Source organism: Corapipo altera, unplaced genomic scaffold (assembly GCF_003945725.1).
Source record: "Corapipo altera isolate COAL_440 unplaced genomic scaffold, ASM394572v1 2b, whole genome shotgun sequence".
NCBI lineage: Eukaryota > Metazoa > Chordata > Aves > Passeriformes > Pipridae > Corapipo > Corapipo altera.
In genome coordinates, this window is record NW_020884874.1 from 27,488,131 (window position 1) to 27,510,475 (window position 22,345).

The 22,345-nt window shown below is 35.3% G+C and overlaps 1 protein-coding gene across 1 annotated transcript in view; it reads right to left on the reverse strand.

Moving 5' to 3' along the window:
* ESR1 (estrogen receptor 1) overlaps window positions 1-22,345 on the reverse strand; it is a 160,549-nt gene that overhangs the window by 43,108 nt on the left and 95,096 nt on the right. The window contains 2 exon segments of the mRNA XM_027634262.1: window positions 2,953-3,288; window positions 19,145-19,261. Coding sequence (XP_027490063.1) covers window positions 2,953-3,288; window positions 19,145-19,261 — 453 coding nt within the window.

Below are 22,345 nucleotides of genomic sequence, written 5' to 3' on the forward strand. Positions count from 1 at the left end.
AGGTACAATCAGTGTCTTTCAGAGGCCATCTGGGAGGACTTCGGCCAAAATCCCCATTAGGCCATATAAAGAGTAAGTCCTGTGGGGCATCCTGGGATTTTTTGTGTATGTCATAGGACACTGTACAAGATTTTTGTTCGTGTAATATGGCAAACCCACTTGTATTAGTGGCCAAGGTTTCAAAGGAAAATTAAAACAAGCTTTTATGCACTTGTCATATTATGAATTGCATTATCATAGGGAAATGTGGTTATGACCTCAGATAAAAATCATGTTACATTTAAATATTGAAGATATTTTTTAAGGCTACACATAAGAAGTGTCCCCAAGTTCTCTCTTCCCCAGAAATTGGTTAACACCACCAAGATTGCAGACCCAATTTAAGCAAGTTCGAACTAATCCTAAACTAGTTGCAATAAACACTTAGAACAGTTCTCACCTTCCCAATCAGGGCATGTCTGCAAAGGTACCTCATTTTGAAGATTGTCCTCAGCATGCCTTAGTAACAGATCTCTGCCTACATTATACTACACAGTGCATCATAAATTACTATTCATTAGTCTATTTTGTAGAATAGTTTCAGTCTTATCCAGTACATCTGATTAGCTGTTTCTTCTTCCATGGCCATCTATTTATATCCTCAGAAAGACTGCTGACCAAAAACTATTCTTTAAAGCCTACATAGCAAAATAAACTACAAACATGCCCCTGCAAGTCCTTACACTTATTTTTAAGCTGTTATTTTTAAGATTTTTTTCTGCATAGTTGATATCAATTTTTTCCTTCCTCAACAAACATGCTTTCAAGTCAGCCACTGGTACAGATTTTGCTCCTTGCTTTCCTACAGAAAAGTGCTTGTGTGTAGGTAAATGAACTTATGAAATGCTTCCAAGGCTTGAGAAGTGTGCATAGGAGATGTTGTTGCCTGCAACTGCCTTTTTTCTACTGGTAAAAAGCACACTCGCTTTTTAGAAAAAAGGATGGTTTTATCCTTGATTCTGAAGCTTGAAACCTTAGTAAATTAGCTGTGAAAATAACTGAGTGGAATCCCACAACACCGTTGCACAAAATACTTCACCCAACAGAGAAAAGTTATTCGGTTCCTCTGTTTATGCATAAAGTATACAAAAATTCTCTTAAGCAGTATTGCTTAATTCCTAGTAATAATGGAGTATTCCAAGGAAACATATTTGGAGGTGAAAATGCGACCTGTGTTGGCAGACACATTTCCTTATTGTACAGTTATTGCCAGTACAATCCAGCAGAAGGAAAATTTGGCAAGCAAAGATCCTGTCTTTGAAAGTTGATCCGTACTTCTAAAATTTAATATCAGTAATACAGTACACTCAACTTTTTCTAAGGACCAGATGAGAGATTAAAATATATATATATTAAAGCACCTAAATCCAAATTCCTACTCTGAGGAGCCCCAAATTTGGAGGTAAGTAAACAATTGGGCCTGATTTCTTTTAAATCAACATTCTAAAACACTTTAATTTCCGCTTTTGTTCATGCATACTCTCCAGGCCACAACACCAAGAATCAGCCAAGTGTCCAGCACTTTCAGAATTCCCAAATTCTTTATTCTTTCTCTCCTGCTCTAGGACTTCCCTTTGGTATAATTGTTTGTACAGTGCCTGATAGATCGAACTATCACTGGAAAGGTATTTTGGGGTTTTATTTTTTACCAAAGTTCGGCAGTTTTATATCAAACCTCCCCTGTTAGAATACTTATTAATGCATATACATAGAGTCATTGGGCTTGGTTTCTCCTTATGAGCTATTTTGACAATTAACAGGCAACTTAAATGTAAAATGCATTAGATATAAACAAATAGCTGATAACCTTATACATCTGATTTTCTAACGTCAGAGGCTTGCTTACCAGGCAGTTTTTTGATCATCACCAGTTGTAATTGTCTTGTGACAAGCAGTTTCAGAGAGAACTCTGAATAAAAGCCAGATCTGAATTCTCTGACAGTGTTACTTTGTGTCTAAACACATTTCTGTTAATTCCATTATCAAAATCAAAAGTCATGGAAGTAAAATATTTCCAGTTGGAAGACAATAAAGAAATTAGAATGTGATATATTCACGTTGAATGTAAACTAATTTATTTTAACAGACTTAGACTAATTATATCTCTAAAAATCAGTAGAAAAGTAATTTCAATTTACCAGTTTTTATAGTGAATATCTTTAACACTATGGACACAAGTTCTTTTTTAAAAAGCATTTTTGTAAAGGCATGATCCAAAACAGACCTCAATTAACAGCAGAACCTGCCTTTGACTTGAACAGACTGAAGATCTGGCTTAATCACTGTGACTTTGTCAAGAATAAAATTCTCAGGTGATTTCTTATAAGATACAATGAGAAATGAAACGCACACAAGTTCTCAATGATCATAGCTGGAGCCCACAAAGTGACATGCGAAAAGTGGTTAAAATGGAACACTTGAGGACTGCAAAAGACAAGGTTATTAATTTACCAGGAACAGTCTTGCCAAATTTAAATGAAGGAAAACAGAAAAATGGCATAACCTGGGTGTAATTCTGTTGAGGTAATGCACTATGTGAGTGAGAGCTGTGGTAGTCTAACATCCCTTTGTAAAGCAGATACATAATTTTAATTAAGTGACTATAGCAAAAACTTAAGAGATCAGGATCCCAATGAATTATGAAGAATGGCCCAACATACAGTGTGGGGAAATACCTTTTCTTGAATCAATCTTTCTTCAGAAGTCATTTACATTCCACTATAGTATTTTATCAACCAATATAACATAAAATTTGTTTAATATTGTAAATTTTGTTAATGTATTTAAACAGAATACACTACCTATTATTTAACCTATTAAAAAATAGGTAGTGGGAAAATCAGTATGCCTTTTTTCTTTTGGTTTGTCATCTAGAGGTTTTTATAGTCCACTGGGGGTTTTGTTTTTCCTTACCTGGAACTCTTTTTGCCCAGTTGATCATGTGCACTAATTCTCTGTCTGCAAGGTTGGTCAACAGGGTCATCATAGAGGCTTCATTGAATGGTCTATTTGGGTCATATTCAGAATAAACTAGCGGTGGCTCAGCTTCCAGCAAGGCACTGACCATCTGTTCTGCCGTCAGGGATAGGGCCGGACTGTTCTTCTTGTTATGTTTAACCACCAGTGGACTCGCCCAAAGGGTGGGAGCTCGCAGCTCTGTTGAAGAAGCCTCCCCATTTCTGGAATCCTGCTCCTCTCTTTGACGTTTTTGTTTCATCACTCGTCCACCTCTGCGGTCTTTCCGGATTCCTAGAGATACACAAGAATATAATGAACCTCTTTCCTTGAACTTATGTATGACGTACACTTGGCTTTAGTCAGCAGCAGTTGCTGTTAGACCCAGGCAGCATTGATTATTGCTTTATTTTCTGAAGACTTCCTCCTATATATGGAATCTTACATCAGTGGGTGGAGAGAAAAACTACTTTTAAAAGTATAGTGTCAGGAACTGCTTCCTAAAATTCAGATCAGTTGGACTTACACAGAACTCTAGACTAGTGACACTGTATACAGTTGCCTTAGCCCAAGAAAGGAAGTCAGTAACTGGGAATAAACAAATATTTTTTTACAACTCAAAACTTCAAAGTATGTCCCAACCTCTAGCAGACAATTACTCTATAAATGATCAATGATAAATTAATGTTGTTGGTGGACCAAATGGATCACAGAAGTAGCTCTCAGAAACTAAGGTCACTATTTTAATCAAACATCATCCTATTACTGAGTCTGTGATCTTCATGATTATATAAAAATAATCGAAAAAGTTCCCATTATAAGATGAGCTTATACAGCAATAAATAATGTCATATAACCAGACAAACAGAAATAAGACAAGGAGAGATAACTGCAAACTCAGAATCTAATGTGGGAGACCTACTATCAAAAGGCTGAAATAACCACAACAGAAACTTTGTCATTACTGTACATTTCTAAAATGTGCTTTGCACTGTATGACCCTGAACCTTAGGATATTATCAAGTCAGTCATACCAGTTTCAACAACATCAGACCTTACAGTAGAACAAAATCTCCCTTTGTGGAAAGGTTACAAGAAAAATATAATGATAAAGCCCACGTGCACTCCAACCATAAAGGGAAGATTAAGTCTGCCTCTAAGTGGAGGAGTTACAGGTATTTTGAGACTAAGTCAAAAACTTAAATCCATCATCAGGTAGAGGCAAAGGAGGACAACCAAGTAATAAGGAAAGCACACAAGGAATTGAGCTATGAGGAGAAGGCAGCTTATGATGGGGCTTATTCTGGAGTTCTCATGCAATATGAAAAGGCAGCACCAGTCCCAGTTCGAAAAGCAAGATAAGTATCTACAGAGAAAAAAGACGCTAATCAATCAAGCAATAGAGAGAACATTTAAAACAAAAACAAACAAACCAAAAAAACCAGCTTTGAGAACTGCTGACATTTGCAAGCCTTCAGTACAGGTCTTTCTGATGGCTGAGGAGAGGGAAATACAATCTTAGCTCAACTCTTTTCACATCACAAAAATTTAAACCTTTAGAATCCCAGTCTTTGCTAGCGACATAGCAGCATTTTCATCTCACATACAACATGCCTTCATATAAGTGTCGGATCATATCAGCAGGTGTCCTTTCCCAATCTCAAAGAAACAGGGAGAACCTTTAGATCTGTGTTCCTCTTTCTTCAACTATGGTGAGATTTTCACTGAGTTAGTACTTGAAGGTTAAGCTTTTGATGTCTAAGTCTTCAAAATTTAGTAGGTTTCATGATTCTATTCTATTAATCTATTCAGATAAAGCAAGTTCAATAAATCTTTCATTACCCCTATTATTTAAGCTCTCTACATTTTCCCATTCACTAAACTACTTGTAAGCCAAAACTCTCAAGTGCACTGCTGTTGCAATTTTTCATTCAGCAATACCAATTTTTCCTATCAATAAACAGTTTTTACTAAGGAGAGGAAGGGGAGATTATTGTTATTAAGAAAAAATGCAAGACTTATTTTGGCAAAAAGCCACGCTACAGATATTCTCATTGGTAGCTTACTTCCTCACAAAATTCAACAGTACGCATGCTCTATCTGTAACAGATATTTTTGTAGTATGCTTTTATAAATATGTTTTTGTATTAAAATTGCCCTGTGAAACATGAAGACATAATTGTGAACAAAAGTACATGATTCATAGAAACTAAAGCTTTCTCACACTCCAAATTTTACTACTGCTCATCTAGCAATTTTCTTTCAAAGAGGAAGTATCCTTGGAGTCTGTACTGTTCAATATACTCATAAATACGAAGATAGACAGACATAATACAGAAACTAGAACTTGGGGTTAGAATAATACTATAAAAACACCAGATAAGTCAGTTTAGAAAATAAATAGAAGGCTAGAAATTACTGTGAGGGAGTACAGAGCAGCTTCATAAATTACAGATTTTATTAACTCATGAGGCACACCACATGCAGTTCTGCTCTTTCCAAATTAAAAAGAGACATAAAATAAATGAAAAAGGGAAAAGAGAAATACAAATAAGATTATTTGAAGTGTGAAACAACTTTGGGTGAGAAACAGCTAAATTTAATATTTCTGCTTGGCCTGCAAGCGAGACTACAAAATCAGCAGTAGCAAGAAGACAAATAAGGTACAAAACATTAATGTTTCTCCTCTAATGCAAGACGGTATCAAATGAAAATAACCTGTGCAAGGTCAGCACAGACAAGAAGAGATTCTCTTTGTCACCATGCAGAAAAAATAAAACCGAAAGTGTGAGTAAATTAGAAGGTAATATATTTAGAAATCTGTTGGTTTAATCTGATGGAGAACGGAATCCATTAATATGTATAAATAGGGCATTTTCGGTGTAAGGTAGGATGCTATGGCATAGATTACTGGAAGATCAGAGGGTTTTTGGTTTTGCTTTTTACTTAGTCCAGGCCTGCCTTGTTAAGTAAAAAAAGGATACAATGAGGATTTTACATAACAAAGGGAAGGTGACAAAAGCAAGTGCATTTAGCTGTTTACAAATCAACCAAATGCTAAATAAGAACAACAGTTTTATTTTTAATTCATCTGAAAGCTTACTACTGGCTTTCCTTCACCTTAGAAAAAAAAGTGGTGCATTGAGCAAAGCTGAACATAGCAAATTTGGAGGAGATGTCCCGCACAAATTTATTTTTTGCATTTTTATTTTGGGATTTTAAAAAAATCAACAAACCAACTGGATTTTATAGAGACTGAATCTAAAAAAAAAGTCAGTAAGAGTATGCATTCCATCTGCATCACATCACCAGCTTTTATGATCACAGACAGAAAGGTCTCTGAATCTGTATAATGACAAATGCAAGTGCTTCCAAATCTCCTTCAACTTAATCAAATTTTAGCTCTGTTAAATAGACAGAATAGTGATGCACAGTCACTAATTTCAAAAAAGGCAACTCTATCAGGCTACAATTTCATTGCAAAAGTGCAAAAGTGCAGCAATACTGTAAGGGTTTTTAAATATCTGAATGCATTAATTTTGATTCGACAGTTCAGCCAATAAAGGGACCTGAATTGCCAAATGTTATGAAAAACAATATTCTACCAAAAATTGAAGTCCTATGCATCTTGGAAAAGCTCTAAAACAATTTCCACTTGAGTTTTAAAGCTACAACACCCTAGATTTTCAAAGGCAGTTTTATAAAGCTTCCTATGTAAATTCAGTCAGATTTTTAGATATGAAGGCACGTTTCAAAACTGCTAAGTAATTACATAATCAAATCAATAGAATCTGATCAGCAATAAAATTGCATATGGCATTCCCATGGCAGGAGAGTTGGAACTAGATGATCTTCAAAGTCTCTTCCAACCCAAAATTCTGTAATTCTATGCCTGTGGATGCAATGTTAACCAACAAAATACCTCACTTCTGTTTTCCCACATCATTAAAATAAAACAAAAAATAAATTCCAGATAGTTACAACAAAAAAAACTAAATTAAGAATTCATTGGATGAGCATCGAATCTCAGCCATCCAATAGCCATTTTTTACTCCAACCTACTCCTGATAACAAATATTCACCTTTACATCTTCAGTATTATATAAAAGATTCAAGAATACTTAGAGGAAATAGAGGAGACCAAATAAATTAAAATTTGCTTGGCTCTGTGTGAACCATAAAATAATGATTTTAGATTTGAAGATGTATATATAATCTCAAATTCTGTTCCAGTTAAATATATTCCCTATGAGCTGCTTTATATAATATTCTTCAATATCTTTATTATTAGAAATTTGGTAGGAATATTTGTCAAGTAAAGAATGGTTTTTGGTTGGAATAAATGGGAATAGATTTGAGAAGACCCAATAAACTTCACTTGGTATCAAGACTGAGATAAAATGATTGTTTGACAAAATTGAAACAGCCAAGATATTTTTATGTTCTTCCTATTGTTCACTATTCTGGAAATCCTAAACAGAACTGCTATTGCTTTTTGTCTTCACTGCAACACTCACCTGCTATGCAAAATACCTATCGTGCTATTTTCATTAACATGGTACAAAAAATGCAAAAGACCTTCATCTTCTCTTTCCCCATACTCACAACATTCACTCTGCCTGTTCACACAAAGGATGGGTATTAATGTGGAAACTGCCTGTCATCATAAAGCCTATTCAGTTGCAATCTATTTATTAACCCATCTCTCATGCTCCATTTTGATTTTGCTGAAGTTCTAGACAGCTTTCCAATAGCTGCAAGCAAAAACCAAAATAAAGTTATTTTCTACAAATAGGAACTTTCTCTGAAGGTTAAAACTCTCAGGTGCATTGAATGTTAAACCTTGTCTTGTTTAGCTGCAAATGCAGCAGAAAAAAGCAAAACCCAAAAACATTCCTCAGTACTTTTTTAATGAAACCTTCCCAAAAGTCAATAGAGGTCTAGGATTATAACTACATGTATTAGCGGACATCAGTCATTAAGAAAGCTCCAAGGACTTAACATACAGAGCCCAGACTCACAGACACAATCTCTCCTTCATCTGGGATCTTTTGCATCACCTCAGAACAGATCAGGCTGTAGCACCTAAGAATCACAGTTTAAGCAGAATAGATAGAAAGAAAAACTGAAACAGCTAGAAAGAGAATTGATGGAGATCTGAAGGAGGAAAGACAACTGAACTGATGTGGCGAATGGGATTAATTAATGTTTCTAGGATATAATTAATAACCAGGACGTAATTACTGCTTTGGGAAGTAATTCTACCTGTTGCCTGCATAAATTTTCCTGTGTATAACTTTATACACTTACAGAGGTGATACACTCCATTCAGGTTAATCAATTTTTTTTTCTGGGGTATCTCTCTTGTTTCAGAAGTAAGACGTATTATCTTTCTTTTTATGCAATGACTGAAACAACTAACTCTAACTTCATAAAATACTTGCTTTACAATGTAGCACTCAGTATATCTCTGTGCCTTTTCCCTCCAAAAATTTTAACTGCATCCTTTCCTTGTACTTTTTGAGTTTATACTGCACTACAGATTTTTAAAGTACTAAAAGAATAACTTTCTAATCCTTACCTCCTTTCATGAGCAATGCCTTGACAGAAGGAACTAGTCACTACTCTTTCTCTATAGAAACACCATTTAGGAGTGTATTGTTTATTTTAATAATAAAATATTTTTTAGTATGATCTATGGCAAAATTCATAAGCTACCTCAAATTGTGGTTTTAGTAGTTTTTGTAGTTGTCATAATATATATCATCATAAACTTCATGTGAGTAGAAAGAATTGTAGCTGGTCATAGGTTGTACCCGTGACAAAGCTGTGACATCTCAGGTACTCTGTTACTAGAACATATTTTAATATCTTTCACCTGAAGATCCCAGGGCTCTTTTATTCATAACAGTTTCAACTTCCTAAAAAACCTGAAATGCTCAAATCAATGTAGAAAGACTTAAAAACACAGTAAGCAAGCAAGAAAATTAAAAGCAATGTGTCAGTCATCATCAGTAAACTTTACCCATCTTATGTTGGTAGGCAGGTGTGTGTTACTTAACAAACATTTCAATCTAAAACTTTAGGCACAGAAACAGTTTTCTTTTTCTAGCATGTGCTAGCCCTGATGTATGCAAACAACTGGGTTGTCTGTAGATACAGTCTTGGCTTATACACATTGTGATTTGATGATAAAAGAAAGGTTTTTTAATAAAATAAGAGAAGATAGTTTTAATGTGAGTGTTTGCATATAGTCACAATTTGAGTAATGGCACAGAAGTTTTCCACTGCTGCAAGGAGAAGTCATATTCATTCCAATTGCATTTTAGATTCTCTACTTCCTTAGGTTATCAGATGATATCAGATTTAGAGGGGAAGTCCAGGGAAATGAATCCATGAACTGTTAAATCCTGTGCCGACTTTTTGACAAAGTACCATCAGAGAAGCAACACACTGTTGAACTAAACAGATGTCAGATATTTCAAGGCATACACAAAAAAAAGTCTAGCACAATATCTGGCTTTTTTTTTTGTCCCTTAACTGCTTGAAAGACCATAAATTGCATGGAAAATGTTTCTTTACTGTTCACAGTCTTTTCATTGCTACCAGTGCCTGGCCTCCCAGAGTTCCCACACACAGTTCACTCAGGTAGCAATAACAGCATCAGTCACTGTCCCAGCCATGGGCACGAGAATGCAATTACTGCTCAAAAGTCATTGACAAATAACTTTGAGCTGTACCACTAACGGTACATGGGCACCACTCGTCAAATCCATGCAATAGTCAGAGATCTACAAAACAAACTCCGCTTTATACTTGATAGACATTCAGATGGCATTTCAAGCATTTAAGCTAATGGAAGTAAAGCAGATTTGGAAACTTGACAAGTCAAAACATAAAGGCGAGTTAAATGTCAGAACTGGAGAACTGAAGTTCAGATTCTAGACACCAAACATGTAAGCAATAGCTCATTCATACCAGAACTGTTTCATGTCTTAATGGAACTATTGTGCAAAACAATAACTTATAACCCAGGGAAGACACTCCATATTAAAAACTGTTTGCTCAGAACTTAGTTTTTAGCTTTCAGGATTTTCTTCCTTATTTGTGGCTTCCCGGTAAAACCAACATTTCCTTTTACTGCTTCCTTTCCATTTCAGCAACACAGTTATTGCAATTCCAAAGAGGAACAGCTTCAGAACAAGACTGGTGAAATATTACAGTAAAGGACAACCCTATGCATAGGAAAAGACTGCAACACCTAGATTAGACAGAATTACAAAAATAAGACATTTGGCTCATAAATAAATTGAAGGAGGAAAGTCAGTGTGAGGATGGTATGGGAACCTGCTGAAACTCCCCTCAGCAATCAACAGTTTGTGGTCACACTCTGAGAGAAGGAAAAAATGATGGTAGGAAGGAAAAGGAATTATTTTTGGGGCGGGGGTTGTGTTTTTGTTTTGGGTTTTTATTTTGGTTTTGGTTTTGGTTTTTTTCTAAGAGGACAACAAAAAGATAGATCTATGATTGGTTTTGGAAACTGTGACGGGTAAATGGTTTACCTGCTACCTTCCCAGTCTGGAACAACCTTTGAACCTGAAACTCCACAGTTCTGCTCCTTGTCAGAAGATCCCAGATAAGAGACGTCTGACACTTCTATATACATGCACAGCCTTGCAATAGTAATAGCCTATAATTTTGCTAGTTTGCCAAAGGAGGTTTTCAAACGTGCTTGGAATCACCTTCTCTTCTAAATGAAATTGTTGCTCTTCAAGACTGACCTATCTCATCAGAATTCCACTGAAAATTGCCAGAGAGAAGAAATCTCTAGTGTTTTGCTTGACATTTAGCTTGACAATGAAAGACTAAATGTATATGATAAGTAAAAGATATTATAAATAAGAAGGTACCCTTCAGAGAGGGAGAGAGTCATTTGCCCAGTTCATGTATTAAGAGAGTATTAAGAGAGAATGCACAGAACAGGCTATGGCAGAAATGCCATGTGAATCCTTTAGACAAGTGTTCACAAAGGAAGAAACCAGATTTTTCTATGCCAGAAACCTACCTTTCTGAAACTGAAGTTAGGGTTGAAGAGGCCAGAAATCCAAAAGCCTCACTTCAAATGTCCTAATATGGGAAGGATTTACTAAAATGTTGGAGAAGATCTCTGGGGCTCAGTCCAACTCACTTTGGTGTCATTGCTGCCACTGCCAATAGCAAGGGACTGCAAAAGGAAAACGGTGTGAACAAGTCAACAGTTCCCTTACAGGTACAAACCTGAGTGCCTAAGCACAACTGGTTTTATAGTCCAAAGGGTGGTTGCAAGCTCCTAATGACCTCTTATGGTAATTTCACTTTACAGATAGGTCTCATTAGGTACATCTCTGCTGAGTTCAATAGCTTTATAATACTTCATCGGGAATAAAACAAAATCCTACTATTTCCTCTGAAACATAAGGTCATTGTAGCTGTTGTATATAAGTAGAAGTCAATAATATAATTACATTCTTGATAGATTAATAACACATTGCTGAAGCTATGACTGCAATGTAGGTTCAAACACTGTAATGTATCTCAGCCTGATGGTCCTTCCAAGGTGATTTTGAGACCTTTGAGATTTTGAGAACTTTTCTCCTTGATTCTCTCTATATAAATACTTTATTTGGTTACAGAAAAGCAATACCACTTTCCAAATTCAGGCCTAATAAATACTTCTTTTGAATATGATTCAGACAATCACCCCCTTATTTTATATCCATTTGTCTTTTAGAAAATCAACCAGAAATGTAAATCGAGCTGAAAACCCAGGTGGGTTGACAATTACTTCAAATGAGAAACATTGCCTGAAATCTTCTAAAACATTAATCAGAATTTAATGTCTAACCTCAAACAGGCCTGCCTCAAGTGACAGTGTTTAACAGCCTGGCTTCTGACGAGGATATCTAGACACTCGGTACTATAAATATATAATAGATTTGTGTTCAGTCTGTGCACCTGGATTTTGCAATCTTTTCTACTCCTGAGTGAATGACTGACGTATGTCTATTTATGTGAGTGTTTTTTTCAAAAAACATCTCATCCTTTTCCAAACTGGGGCTCTTTTCTCCTCTATAATCAGGACTAGCTCTTATTAGAGATAGAGTGGCCACAGTGGGGGCTTGGATTCAAATATTTTAATTCAATTTCTGACTCTGCCACCACTTTGCTCAGTGATCAAGTCACACTACATATCACAGTGCCCCAGAACTCCTATCAAATAAAATGCAGATCATAAAACTGGTCTTCCATGTTAAGTTTTTAAAGACCTGGTGACAAAAAAAATTGCTGTGAACAAGCAGGTAAATGTCACTTGAGGTCTCTAATGACTCTTCATAACCCATATTTTGAAAAGCAATGATCTACTAAACAAAGATGAAGGTGCAAAACATGATTCATCCTAATCTGTATTTTGGCATTCAATATTTGGCAGTCACAGTGCATGTTTTAAAGAGCATGGACATGTAGAAGTGAAGTAAGAGAAGTTTAATTAACCCATCATTCAAGTCAGTGTTGAAACTCCTGCACAAATCATAGTAAGTTTTGGTTACAGTCAGTATGGTAACAGCCCCATTTCTAGGCAATATTTACAAAGAGGCCATAAATAGTTCAGGGATCAAAATAAAGCCCTTTCAGGAACATTCTTTACCTATACCTCAGTCATGATTTGGGAAAGCCAGTAGTTTTAGGAGTATCATTCCATTGGTATAAATCTCAAAGACAGCAAGAAATTTTAGAAATTAATTAAATTAATTGGGTATTGAAGGTATTTGACCTGATATACAGGACTGAGTGCTAGAACCGAACTGTAAATGCCTAGCCAAGAGAAGCAACAGAACCATAGAATTACAGAATGGTACAATGGTTTGGGTTGGAGGGGACCTTAAAGATTATCTAGTTCCAAGCCCCCTGCCATGGGCAGAGACACCTTCTACTAGACCATGTTACTCAAAGCTCCATCCAACACGGCCTGGAACACTTCCAGGGATGGAGCAACTTCTCTGAGCAACCTGTTCTAGTGTCTCACCACCCTTATAGTAAAGAAGCTCTTCCTACTATCTAACCTAAATCTACCTTCTTTCAGTTTGAAGCCATTCCACCTTGTCCTATCACTAAATGCCCTTGTAAAAAGTCCCTTTCCAGCTCTCTTGTAGCTCTAGTACCCTAGGAATTACTCAAGCTCAGTAAGAAGACACCAGCTATTCAGACCTACATAGGCTTGCTCAAAACGAGTGAATGCACAGTGACACCCTGAGGTACCTGTAGTATGAACAAGTGGCAGACAGAGTTGGAGACACACCAAAGACCCTAGATTTAATTTAAAATTAATTAGGAATTTATATGGGGACTGCCTCATTGCTATATCTACTCCCCAAAAATATCATGAATAAAATAACTCCTAAGTAGGAATTTTTAAGAATGAAAAGGCCAAAAAGAAAATGTAAACAAGTATACAGATAAAATTAGCTTTACAATCTCAATAGTGTTCAATAGTAAAACATTAGAAATTCTGCAATATTGTTCTTATTTTTTATATATCTAATTATAGCATATAAATAAGCATAAGACAGTTTGTCTCATTTCCACTTCCCATTTTGGGACTGTAAAGGTCTTAAACAACCATGTATAAATTCAGTGTTGAACCTCCTTTGAATAGGTGGCCTAAAAAAAGACCTCCTGGAGTTCCTTCTAGCACAGATGGTTCTGTGAAGTGGAATAGGAAGAAAAAGTATTTTTGGTTAAGGTGTTCACAACAGTGGTCTCTCCCTTTTTGGGGGCAAAACAGTGGAACACTACATTTTGGGGCAATTCAATGTCACACAAAGGGGGGAAAAAATTCCACCAAAAAATCTGGTTTTAATTCCACTTTTTTTTCCACTGTAAACTGCTGTAAACTCACAAAACTGTGCTTAAAATGTTGCTAGAACACATGTTTTCAGCCCATCAATTACAACTTTAAAAAGTACATTTCCTCTTACATTTATCAGGCCCCGCCTACACAGTTATTTGGCTGAGTACAGAAGAGTATGTCTAATAGATATCATAAAGTTTCTTCTCAAAAAAACCAGAATTGTTTCACATCCACAATCCATTTTCATTCATTCACTAATTTCTCTTTATAATATAATATTTAATTGAAGATAATTACATGGAAAACTAGAAGGCCTTGAGCTCTTCCAGTGGTTGCACCATACATCAATTTACCTCTACTTTTGAAAATTATTTTAATAACTCTCTAGCCTTTTTGCATGAATAAATATAGCATTCAGCAAGGAAGCATAGTTCTCTCCATTTAAAGACAAAAATTAGCAAGGTCCTTCTCTGAGAGGATGGAAAATTTGCCAAATGTTTTTCTCTTTTCCCTGTAAAAATTTATCTTAAACTTCAGCAAGACTGTCACACTGAACCAGACTGAATTCCATGTGATTGCACTGGAGAATGTAAGAGAAAAGCCTAAAGACCCCAGTGTCTAGGACTTAATGAAAGTTTCTACAGTCACCTGGCATGTGGTTACAGCACCCTGTTACAGTAAACACAGACTTTTATTCCCTGAGCTGTAACACAGTGATCTCTGAAATATTCTTAGACACTTTGTGAGAGCAACACTGAAGGATGTAGGCCTCAAGTGCACTGCAATTCTGGACTTTCATTATCACAAGAAACAACCCTCAGAATCTTCTCTCTACAACATGAAATTTCAGGTTGTCCAAAGACAGTACATACCCCTGCTTGTGTATGTAATGGCCATCTTGATCTAGCACGTGAGCACTCAAATCCTTGATTGCCACATTTCACATGACTTCAGATTAGGAAGCTATCAGCATTCAATAACTGAAAGAATTACACAGTTTTCAGGATGGCTAAACATAGACTATCTTGCAAATGACTGATTTTTCATCAAGGATCTAGCATTTAACATTCTAGGACACTTATTCCATAGCCACTAATTCCACTAATACGGTGTTGTTCAGATCACACAGAACATTCAATGATTAATCTGACTTGTCACACATTGAAAGGAGGGGACGAATGTATCATGCTAATAACTAGAAACCCCCATTCACGTACCACACTATAAAAACACTTAATTAATAAACAGCAATAAAAATAAGGTACTTCTGGTTTCATAAAATTAGGTTCTTTGGAGCCAAGTCATCAGAAAGTCATTAAACCAATGAAGAAATGGAAAACTAGGTCCATATTGGAGCAGAGATCACCTGCAGCGTACACATGGTTGGAACTTCAGGGTTGCAACTGTTGTAACAATTCTATTTGGACGATGGGAGTCCCTCCCATCATGTGAAATAGTAAGCTGGAATATAGTTTTCCAAACCAGAAGAGAAAAAATCTTCAAGAAGGCATCAGTAGGTCATAATAAAAACAAGGCTACTCTTTCCTGCTACCTAACAGAAGAGGGACATGATAAGGACCTTTGTTCTACGTGTCCACTTTATCCTCAGTTACAAACAGGGGAGCACACACTAAATAATAACATATAATTTTAAGGTCTTCTGGGCTTATTCGGAGAGTGAAGCATTTGGATAAAATATAACAGCTATAAATTACACCTCAGATGCTGACTGCATCAGCACAGATTCTGGCAGCCTAATTGTCTCTTGAAGAAGCACAGTTACAAACTTGCAAACGAAAGAGGAGAGAAAGAAAATAACTCTTCAGTACTGAAAGAAGTTTTTAAAAGCTGTAAGAACAGTGGAACAAAAAAAAAAATCAATAAAATTTCCACAGAAACTCATAAATAAATGTTCCTACCATACAGCTCAAGAGACACCTGAAGCTTGCATCTTTTCTAAATGAAGCCCCAAAAATATATTTCAGTTGTGTCCACTCTACTAAAAATTATAACTTTTCTATGCTATTTTGTAACCTTCTATGAGAAAAGCATCAGCAACCATAGTCTATATCCTATGTTTAGAGTTATCAGAGACATTAAATAAAGATTTTGTCTACCTTTTCCCACATTTACTGAAACTCAATAATTAATATGAGTTATTACTCAGAAGTTAAATGACAGATAAAAATCACAAGTTAGCAACTTTGAAATGTATTAAGAAACCTTAGTTAACTTAGTGCAGAAGTAAAACTGAGATTATATTTAGAGAAAATAAATATTACAGCTGTTTTCCACTATATCTAGAAGGTATATCATCATAATCAAATTGTGGAGATAGATACAGAAGTGAGATAAGATACAACTGAATATTCAAATGTGTGACAGAATTAATGTCTTAGAAAAAGGCAAATCCTTCAATATGGACAAGAAGAGATTATTTAAATTAAAATATTCAATCACAAGAAGTATGAATTATTAGAGAACATTGTGAATCTTGAGTTAACCAGAGCTACATGATATGTGTGTTGAAGAAAAGTCTTATTATAGGATATCTATTAAAACACAAAAGCTTAAGAGATCTCCTCAGAGAAAACAACAACAACAAAAGAAATTTAAAGGTTATCACTTTAAAGTTAACCAGATGGCATAACAAGCCAGAGAGAGTTAAAGAAGTGTTTGGGTTATACTCTCCGGCACCTGGTGTGACTCTTGGGGATGGTCCTGTGCAGGGCTAAAGGTTGGACTTGATGATCCTTGTGGGTCCCTTCCAACTCAGTATACTCTGAGATTCTGCAATCTTCATCTAAGAGAAATGTGACAATTATAAAGGTCTACCTTTAGAAGAAAAGCTTTTCTTTCCATCACATCTATTCAGACAATAGGGGATCAGTAATGACTCCAGAAGGATCTTGAATACTTTATTTCATCTACTTTGACTTTCTCCTCTTTGAATACTTCATCTGCAGGCATGACAGATTTATTACATGCAACTGAGGAATCTCAAGAATTTTTTCCAAGACTCCATAAAATAAATATTTTTAAATTCTTGTCTATGAACCAATTATGACTTCAGTACATTATTAGTGGTCCTATAGGAGCAGACACAACTTATGCTGATCTTGATTTTCTTGTGTTTAAATTGTGAGTTGAGTTCCTTAAAAAAAAAACAAAACAATCCACAACCAAAAAGCCCACAACTTTGACTACTTTTGAACAGCCAGTTGCTGCAGTGATCATAGCAATCTTACAGCAATGTAAAAGGAAAGAAAGAAATCTAGAGGACTTTTCTCAAGTGAGGGCCACTGTATGAAATAAAAATTCCAGAACATCTATATTTCAAAGAAATTCGGACAAAATTACAGTCTTTTTTTTGGACTACTTTAATGTACATAATAATAGTTGAGGATTCTTCACAATTTTTATGTGAGTAAAACAATTACATGTGGAACAGTCAAAAACCTATTACAACGTGCATCTTAGAGAAGAGATATGAAAAACTGGCACAGTGGATCACTAATTAAATACATGTAAGCATAATTGGATGTAAATGTGCCAAGTGAAAAATGTAATATCATCAACATAAATCATAATTATATATCCTAACTATGATCTGCCATATGTACAAAGGTCAAAGCCAAAGCTGCATGGCAAATTTATGTATGGGATTTTCTGATTTTAGTTTGCCTTATCTGAAACTCTACCTTCTCCAGATCATAGCTGTGATATTAATTACATATATTTCACTTTAAAGAGTTCTGGCCATATATACCAGGATGTTAAGACAGAAAAAGAAAAATGTCTGGACCAATAAACTAAATCTCATGAAAAAAATCAACTACTGTCTTAAGTGTTAGAATTAAAAAGTGATTTTACATGCTCTTCCTGCTTGCTCCCAAAACTGAGATTAACAAAATCAGTCTCAGCCATTTGCTAATCTTTGAGTTAGAAAAATGCAGATGCAACCTCAAAATGCATCAACAACTCACTAGTTACGCTTTACTTTTTCCCTTTTGCTTTTTCTCCCAAGATTCCCAGACTTGACCTACCTTGACTGGACTTAGAAATAATCTTTTGTTGTGAAAAGGGCAAACATGATGAGCTACTTCTCTCTCTTGCTCCAGATTTTTTGCGACATAAGTAAGCATTAGGTGTGCCAGAGAAAGGGAGAGCCAGTCTGTAACTTAATTAGCTCTTTTCACAATAAAGACATAGGATCTAATCCCTTCTCTTCTGAGCATTTTGCTAATTTTTTCCTATAGATATAAGTTTCAATACAGCTACCGATTACTCTTCATTAATAAAAGCAATCTGATATTTTTAGTAGGCTACAACAAGGTCTTCTTTTGCTTTCCAGTGACTATGAAATGTTATGATTACCTGTTCTTTAATGTTCTTAATTCCTAGGAGCATGGCATTTTCAAAAGGATTAAAAAGAACAGACTTCTGTCTGCTTCTGACAAACATAAGGTACTATAAGGAGAAAGGAAGGTATCATGATCGATCCAAAACTATGTTACAAAAGAACTCTTCCATCTAGGTACACAACATAGTGATTTTTCAGTATTGTCATGTATTTCTAATTTTGCATCCAAAAGTTAAACATACAGATATATGTTAAATGTGCAGAAATGAAGTAACTTAGTGGCATTCCACGTCAGCCTAAGCATTCAGTGCCTGATTCTTCTTCTCTGACATCATTATTACATAAGTATGTTCCAAGAAAGTGGCATTTAACTCAGTTTTTATGAAACAATCCTTTAATATGGTTGGATTAAATTAACTCATATCTAAAATATGTGTACAGTACTGGAACTGAGGAATTTACTTTCCCTTCCAGTATTCACAGAACAAGTATTACACATTCAGAAGTTTATTTTAATGAATATGGACTAATTGAAGCCTACTAATGCTCTTCACACTGAACTACAAAATGTTGCAAAATCTTGTGTTAACTTACATTCGTCAGAATCTGAAGTTTACCATGGGAGACCAAAAAAATAATGAGTTAGAAATAATAACAGAAGAATTCTAATTTCATTGAAGTCAATGTTCCTATTATTTCTGATGCAAATTTGGGCAAGATAACATGGTATTGGGGAGGTTTTAATTTTTTATTTAATCACTCTTTGATGTAATACACCTCAGCTCAATAAAATCAGTTACTTCCTCCTTTAGTTAAAAAACAGAACAACTGCCCAATGAAGTCAAAAAACAGGAAGGCAGTTAACAATGCTGTGGATTTGTTGATGGCTGTGTACATACCACCTTTCATCATTCCCACTTCATAGCATTTTCTCAGTCGACAAGCCTGGCAACTCTTTCTTCTGTTCTTGTCGATGGTGCACTGGTTAGTAGCAGGACACATGTAGTCATTGTGCCCTGCAAAACCAGAGGGAAAGTAAGGACACGGTTATACACAGACACAACAAAACAGACTGTAATAGTGCCTTGTTTTTCACTGAGTATTTAGTACATCATCTAACACCTCAGGAAGAAGGTAGGGTTACCATCATAACCTGTCATAAAAGTATTGATACAGATTGTGAACCAACATCTCTTCACCACACATTTATTCACAAGTTCTTTGAAAGTAAAAACACAAATTAAAACTTCTGTGGGCTAATTAAAATAATGAACAATTGAAGCAGTCATGAAAGAGGATAGATTAATATGAACAAGTGCCTTGAATTTCTTGCTTTTAGCCTAAGAAATACAATGCCATCTGGTTGTGTGTGCATGTTGATGTTTAACAAATAGACTGCACAAAATGAGGTTTATAAAATTTAAAAGGTCTATGCACATAAGATTTTATCTACCACAGTCTGGGGCAGTTAAGGAACAAACAAAAACATAAAATAGAATCAACAATTGTTAATTAATTAATTGTACCTCTTGGATAAATATCACTAATTCCAACTGCATGTCTGATATATGCAAAAACTTTTAGTCATGACAAGTTCTAAAATTACCATATGCTGAAACTAAGCTTGTTACTGGTATCTTTTCCCTCAGAGCTCCTCTTCCTCATTTATTAGTCTCCACATCTCAATATTAGTAACAAGGATTTTTAGCATACCATAATTTGTTACTGCCAACAAGCCTCTATTCTAATTTGCTCTTAAAAAAGTGTGCTTAAATCTGCTACAAAACTATTTTCCAACCATAGACAAAGTTTAGCAAGGACGAAAAAGACTTCAAAATTATCTCATTGCTGCCCTGTATTTATCTGAACATAGCTAAGGTACAGCACACAACAAGAAGAACAACAAAAAAAAATATTGCAGAACTGTTTGTTCTTTCTTTCAGGTCGAGGGATCAGCTTGAGGTAGACTAAAGGTTTGACAGAGGCCTTGGTCTAATCAAATCATCTATCCTTGACTACAAATTAGAAAATAAAGTAAAAATTACTATCCGATTACACCAGGAACATCTGCTCTCTAATGCTGCATAACTGGGATCTCATAAAAATAAGTAGCCAAACTGTAAACTTATTAATAGGGGGACAGCTGACTACACACTCACTCCAACAGACAGAATTATTATATTTTAGGTCTATTGGACAGAATAGTATAATTCTGGAAAAATATGTACCCACATGCTTCACTCCGGGACTGAGATAAAAAGGGGCAACTGAAACACCACCTCAATGCAGCATGAAAGACCATTTTAATTTTCAGTTCCTCTGGTGGGATACAGACTATTCTACATCTGATTCAAAACACTTCAGATGTACGGAAAATAAAATCAAGTCAGAAAGAAAACAGCCTCAATCATGTATGCAGTATCTACAGGGGAAAGAAGCAGAAAAAGAAAGCCATGTTTTTAAGAAAATGCACTTTTACTGGGTCATACTAAACAGCAGCAAAAGATTGTAGCACCTGACCTCAATCGCCAGCCTTGTTTCATAAGCCAAGCTCAGAAATAGCATGAGATAAAGATAGAAAACTTTAATTACTCTTTTTAAAAGCAAAGAGAAACTTTGGCAGAGTAGCTAATCTTCTTCCTAGTGAAGTTAAAAGGTAAATTCACATGGTGAATGATTTCAGGCTTTGAAAACAGCAAATAATTTAGAACATCATTTAGGTCTCTCTAAAATAAGCAGATAAATGTTCCCACTTAGGTCAAAGATGAACATATGCTTATTGCCTTTGCTGGACTGGCTGATGCTCATAATGTTCAAATCTCCAAAGAAAAAAAAAGAAGCAACTATGCAAAAACCAAAAATCAAGCAGAATCAATATCAGCAGGACAGCCATCCTTTTTTGCTGTGCTTATGTAGGTGATAATCTTCTCCTTTGCTCTGAATCTGTATTTCCTTATGCAAACTGTGTTTGGAAATAGGCACTTGGTTTGTAGAATAGTACATAAAATCATCCTATTTTTAATAGAGCTACAGTTCCTACATTCATATCATCATATTTTCCATTTGAAGAGCTTTATTCTGAATTTACAATTTTAAGGTTATCATAATTAGTGTGTTTTCATATGCATGATTTGCTGTCTAGACAATCCACTGTTCTTTCAAAGTGCTTGATACACTTCACAGAATAAAGACTGTAAAATCTGGCTGCAAAAAAGGAATATATTAGGATATATTGGGTCATATTAATAGAACAAGAGTAATTAAAACAGAATTATTTTTTTCTTAAATGTGTAAACCTTTGCTATATTATATTCTAATAAATGTCAAGATTAGCTGGAGGGAATGGTAAGCTTAAGCAGTACAAAAGTTGTACAAAAAATGAACTAAAGAAACCAATATGCTGGTGTATCAGCTTTAGAATGCTTAATGACAACTCTACAAAGCCAATTAAGGAACATTTTTGTCAAGTGAATTTTGTGTGACCCCTAAACTGAGATGGTTGCATTGACTCATCCTGTATTTTGAAAAAGCCAGTAATAATTATTATCCTTTTACTAATATGCACTTCGCCTTTAATTATTCTTTTATTTTCAATCCTCAAGGTACACATATTTCTTAAACTATTCTTTATCTATCTGCATAAGGCAGCTACCAGGTTAGCCATTACCTTTGGAAGCACCAGATCCTTCTGTGGTGCTATTCTGTGAAATTAGCAACATTTTCATACATGTCAGCTAGGATGAAAGGAAGGCTAGAGTGTATATTTTAGCCACACCTTAAGATGCCAAGCAAGTGACAAGTGGGAAGACTGCAGCTGAAAAAATAAACCTTGAAAAGAATAGCCTCACTAGTAAGTGGAAGGTTTACCTTAACAGCAAAAAGAAAAAAAAAAAAAAAGAAAAAGAAAAAAAAAAGGCATCTGGACATTGCAAATGCTAACCCAGTATAAGCAAATGTTGAATGAATTAAAATAAAAAATCTACACCAATTTTAAGTTAAAGTGCCCCAATAAAACTGCACTGATTAGTTTTAAAATCCTACTCTTTCCTAACAGATTTCACAGCCGAACAGAAGGTTATGCCTAATTCCTTTATAAGCAC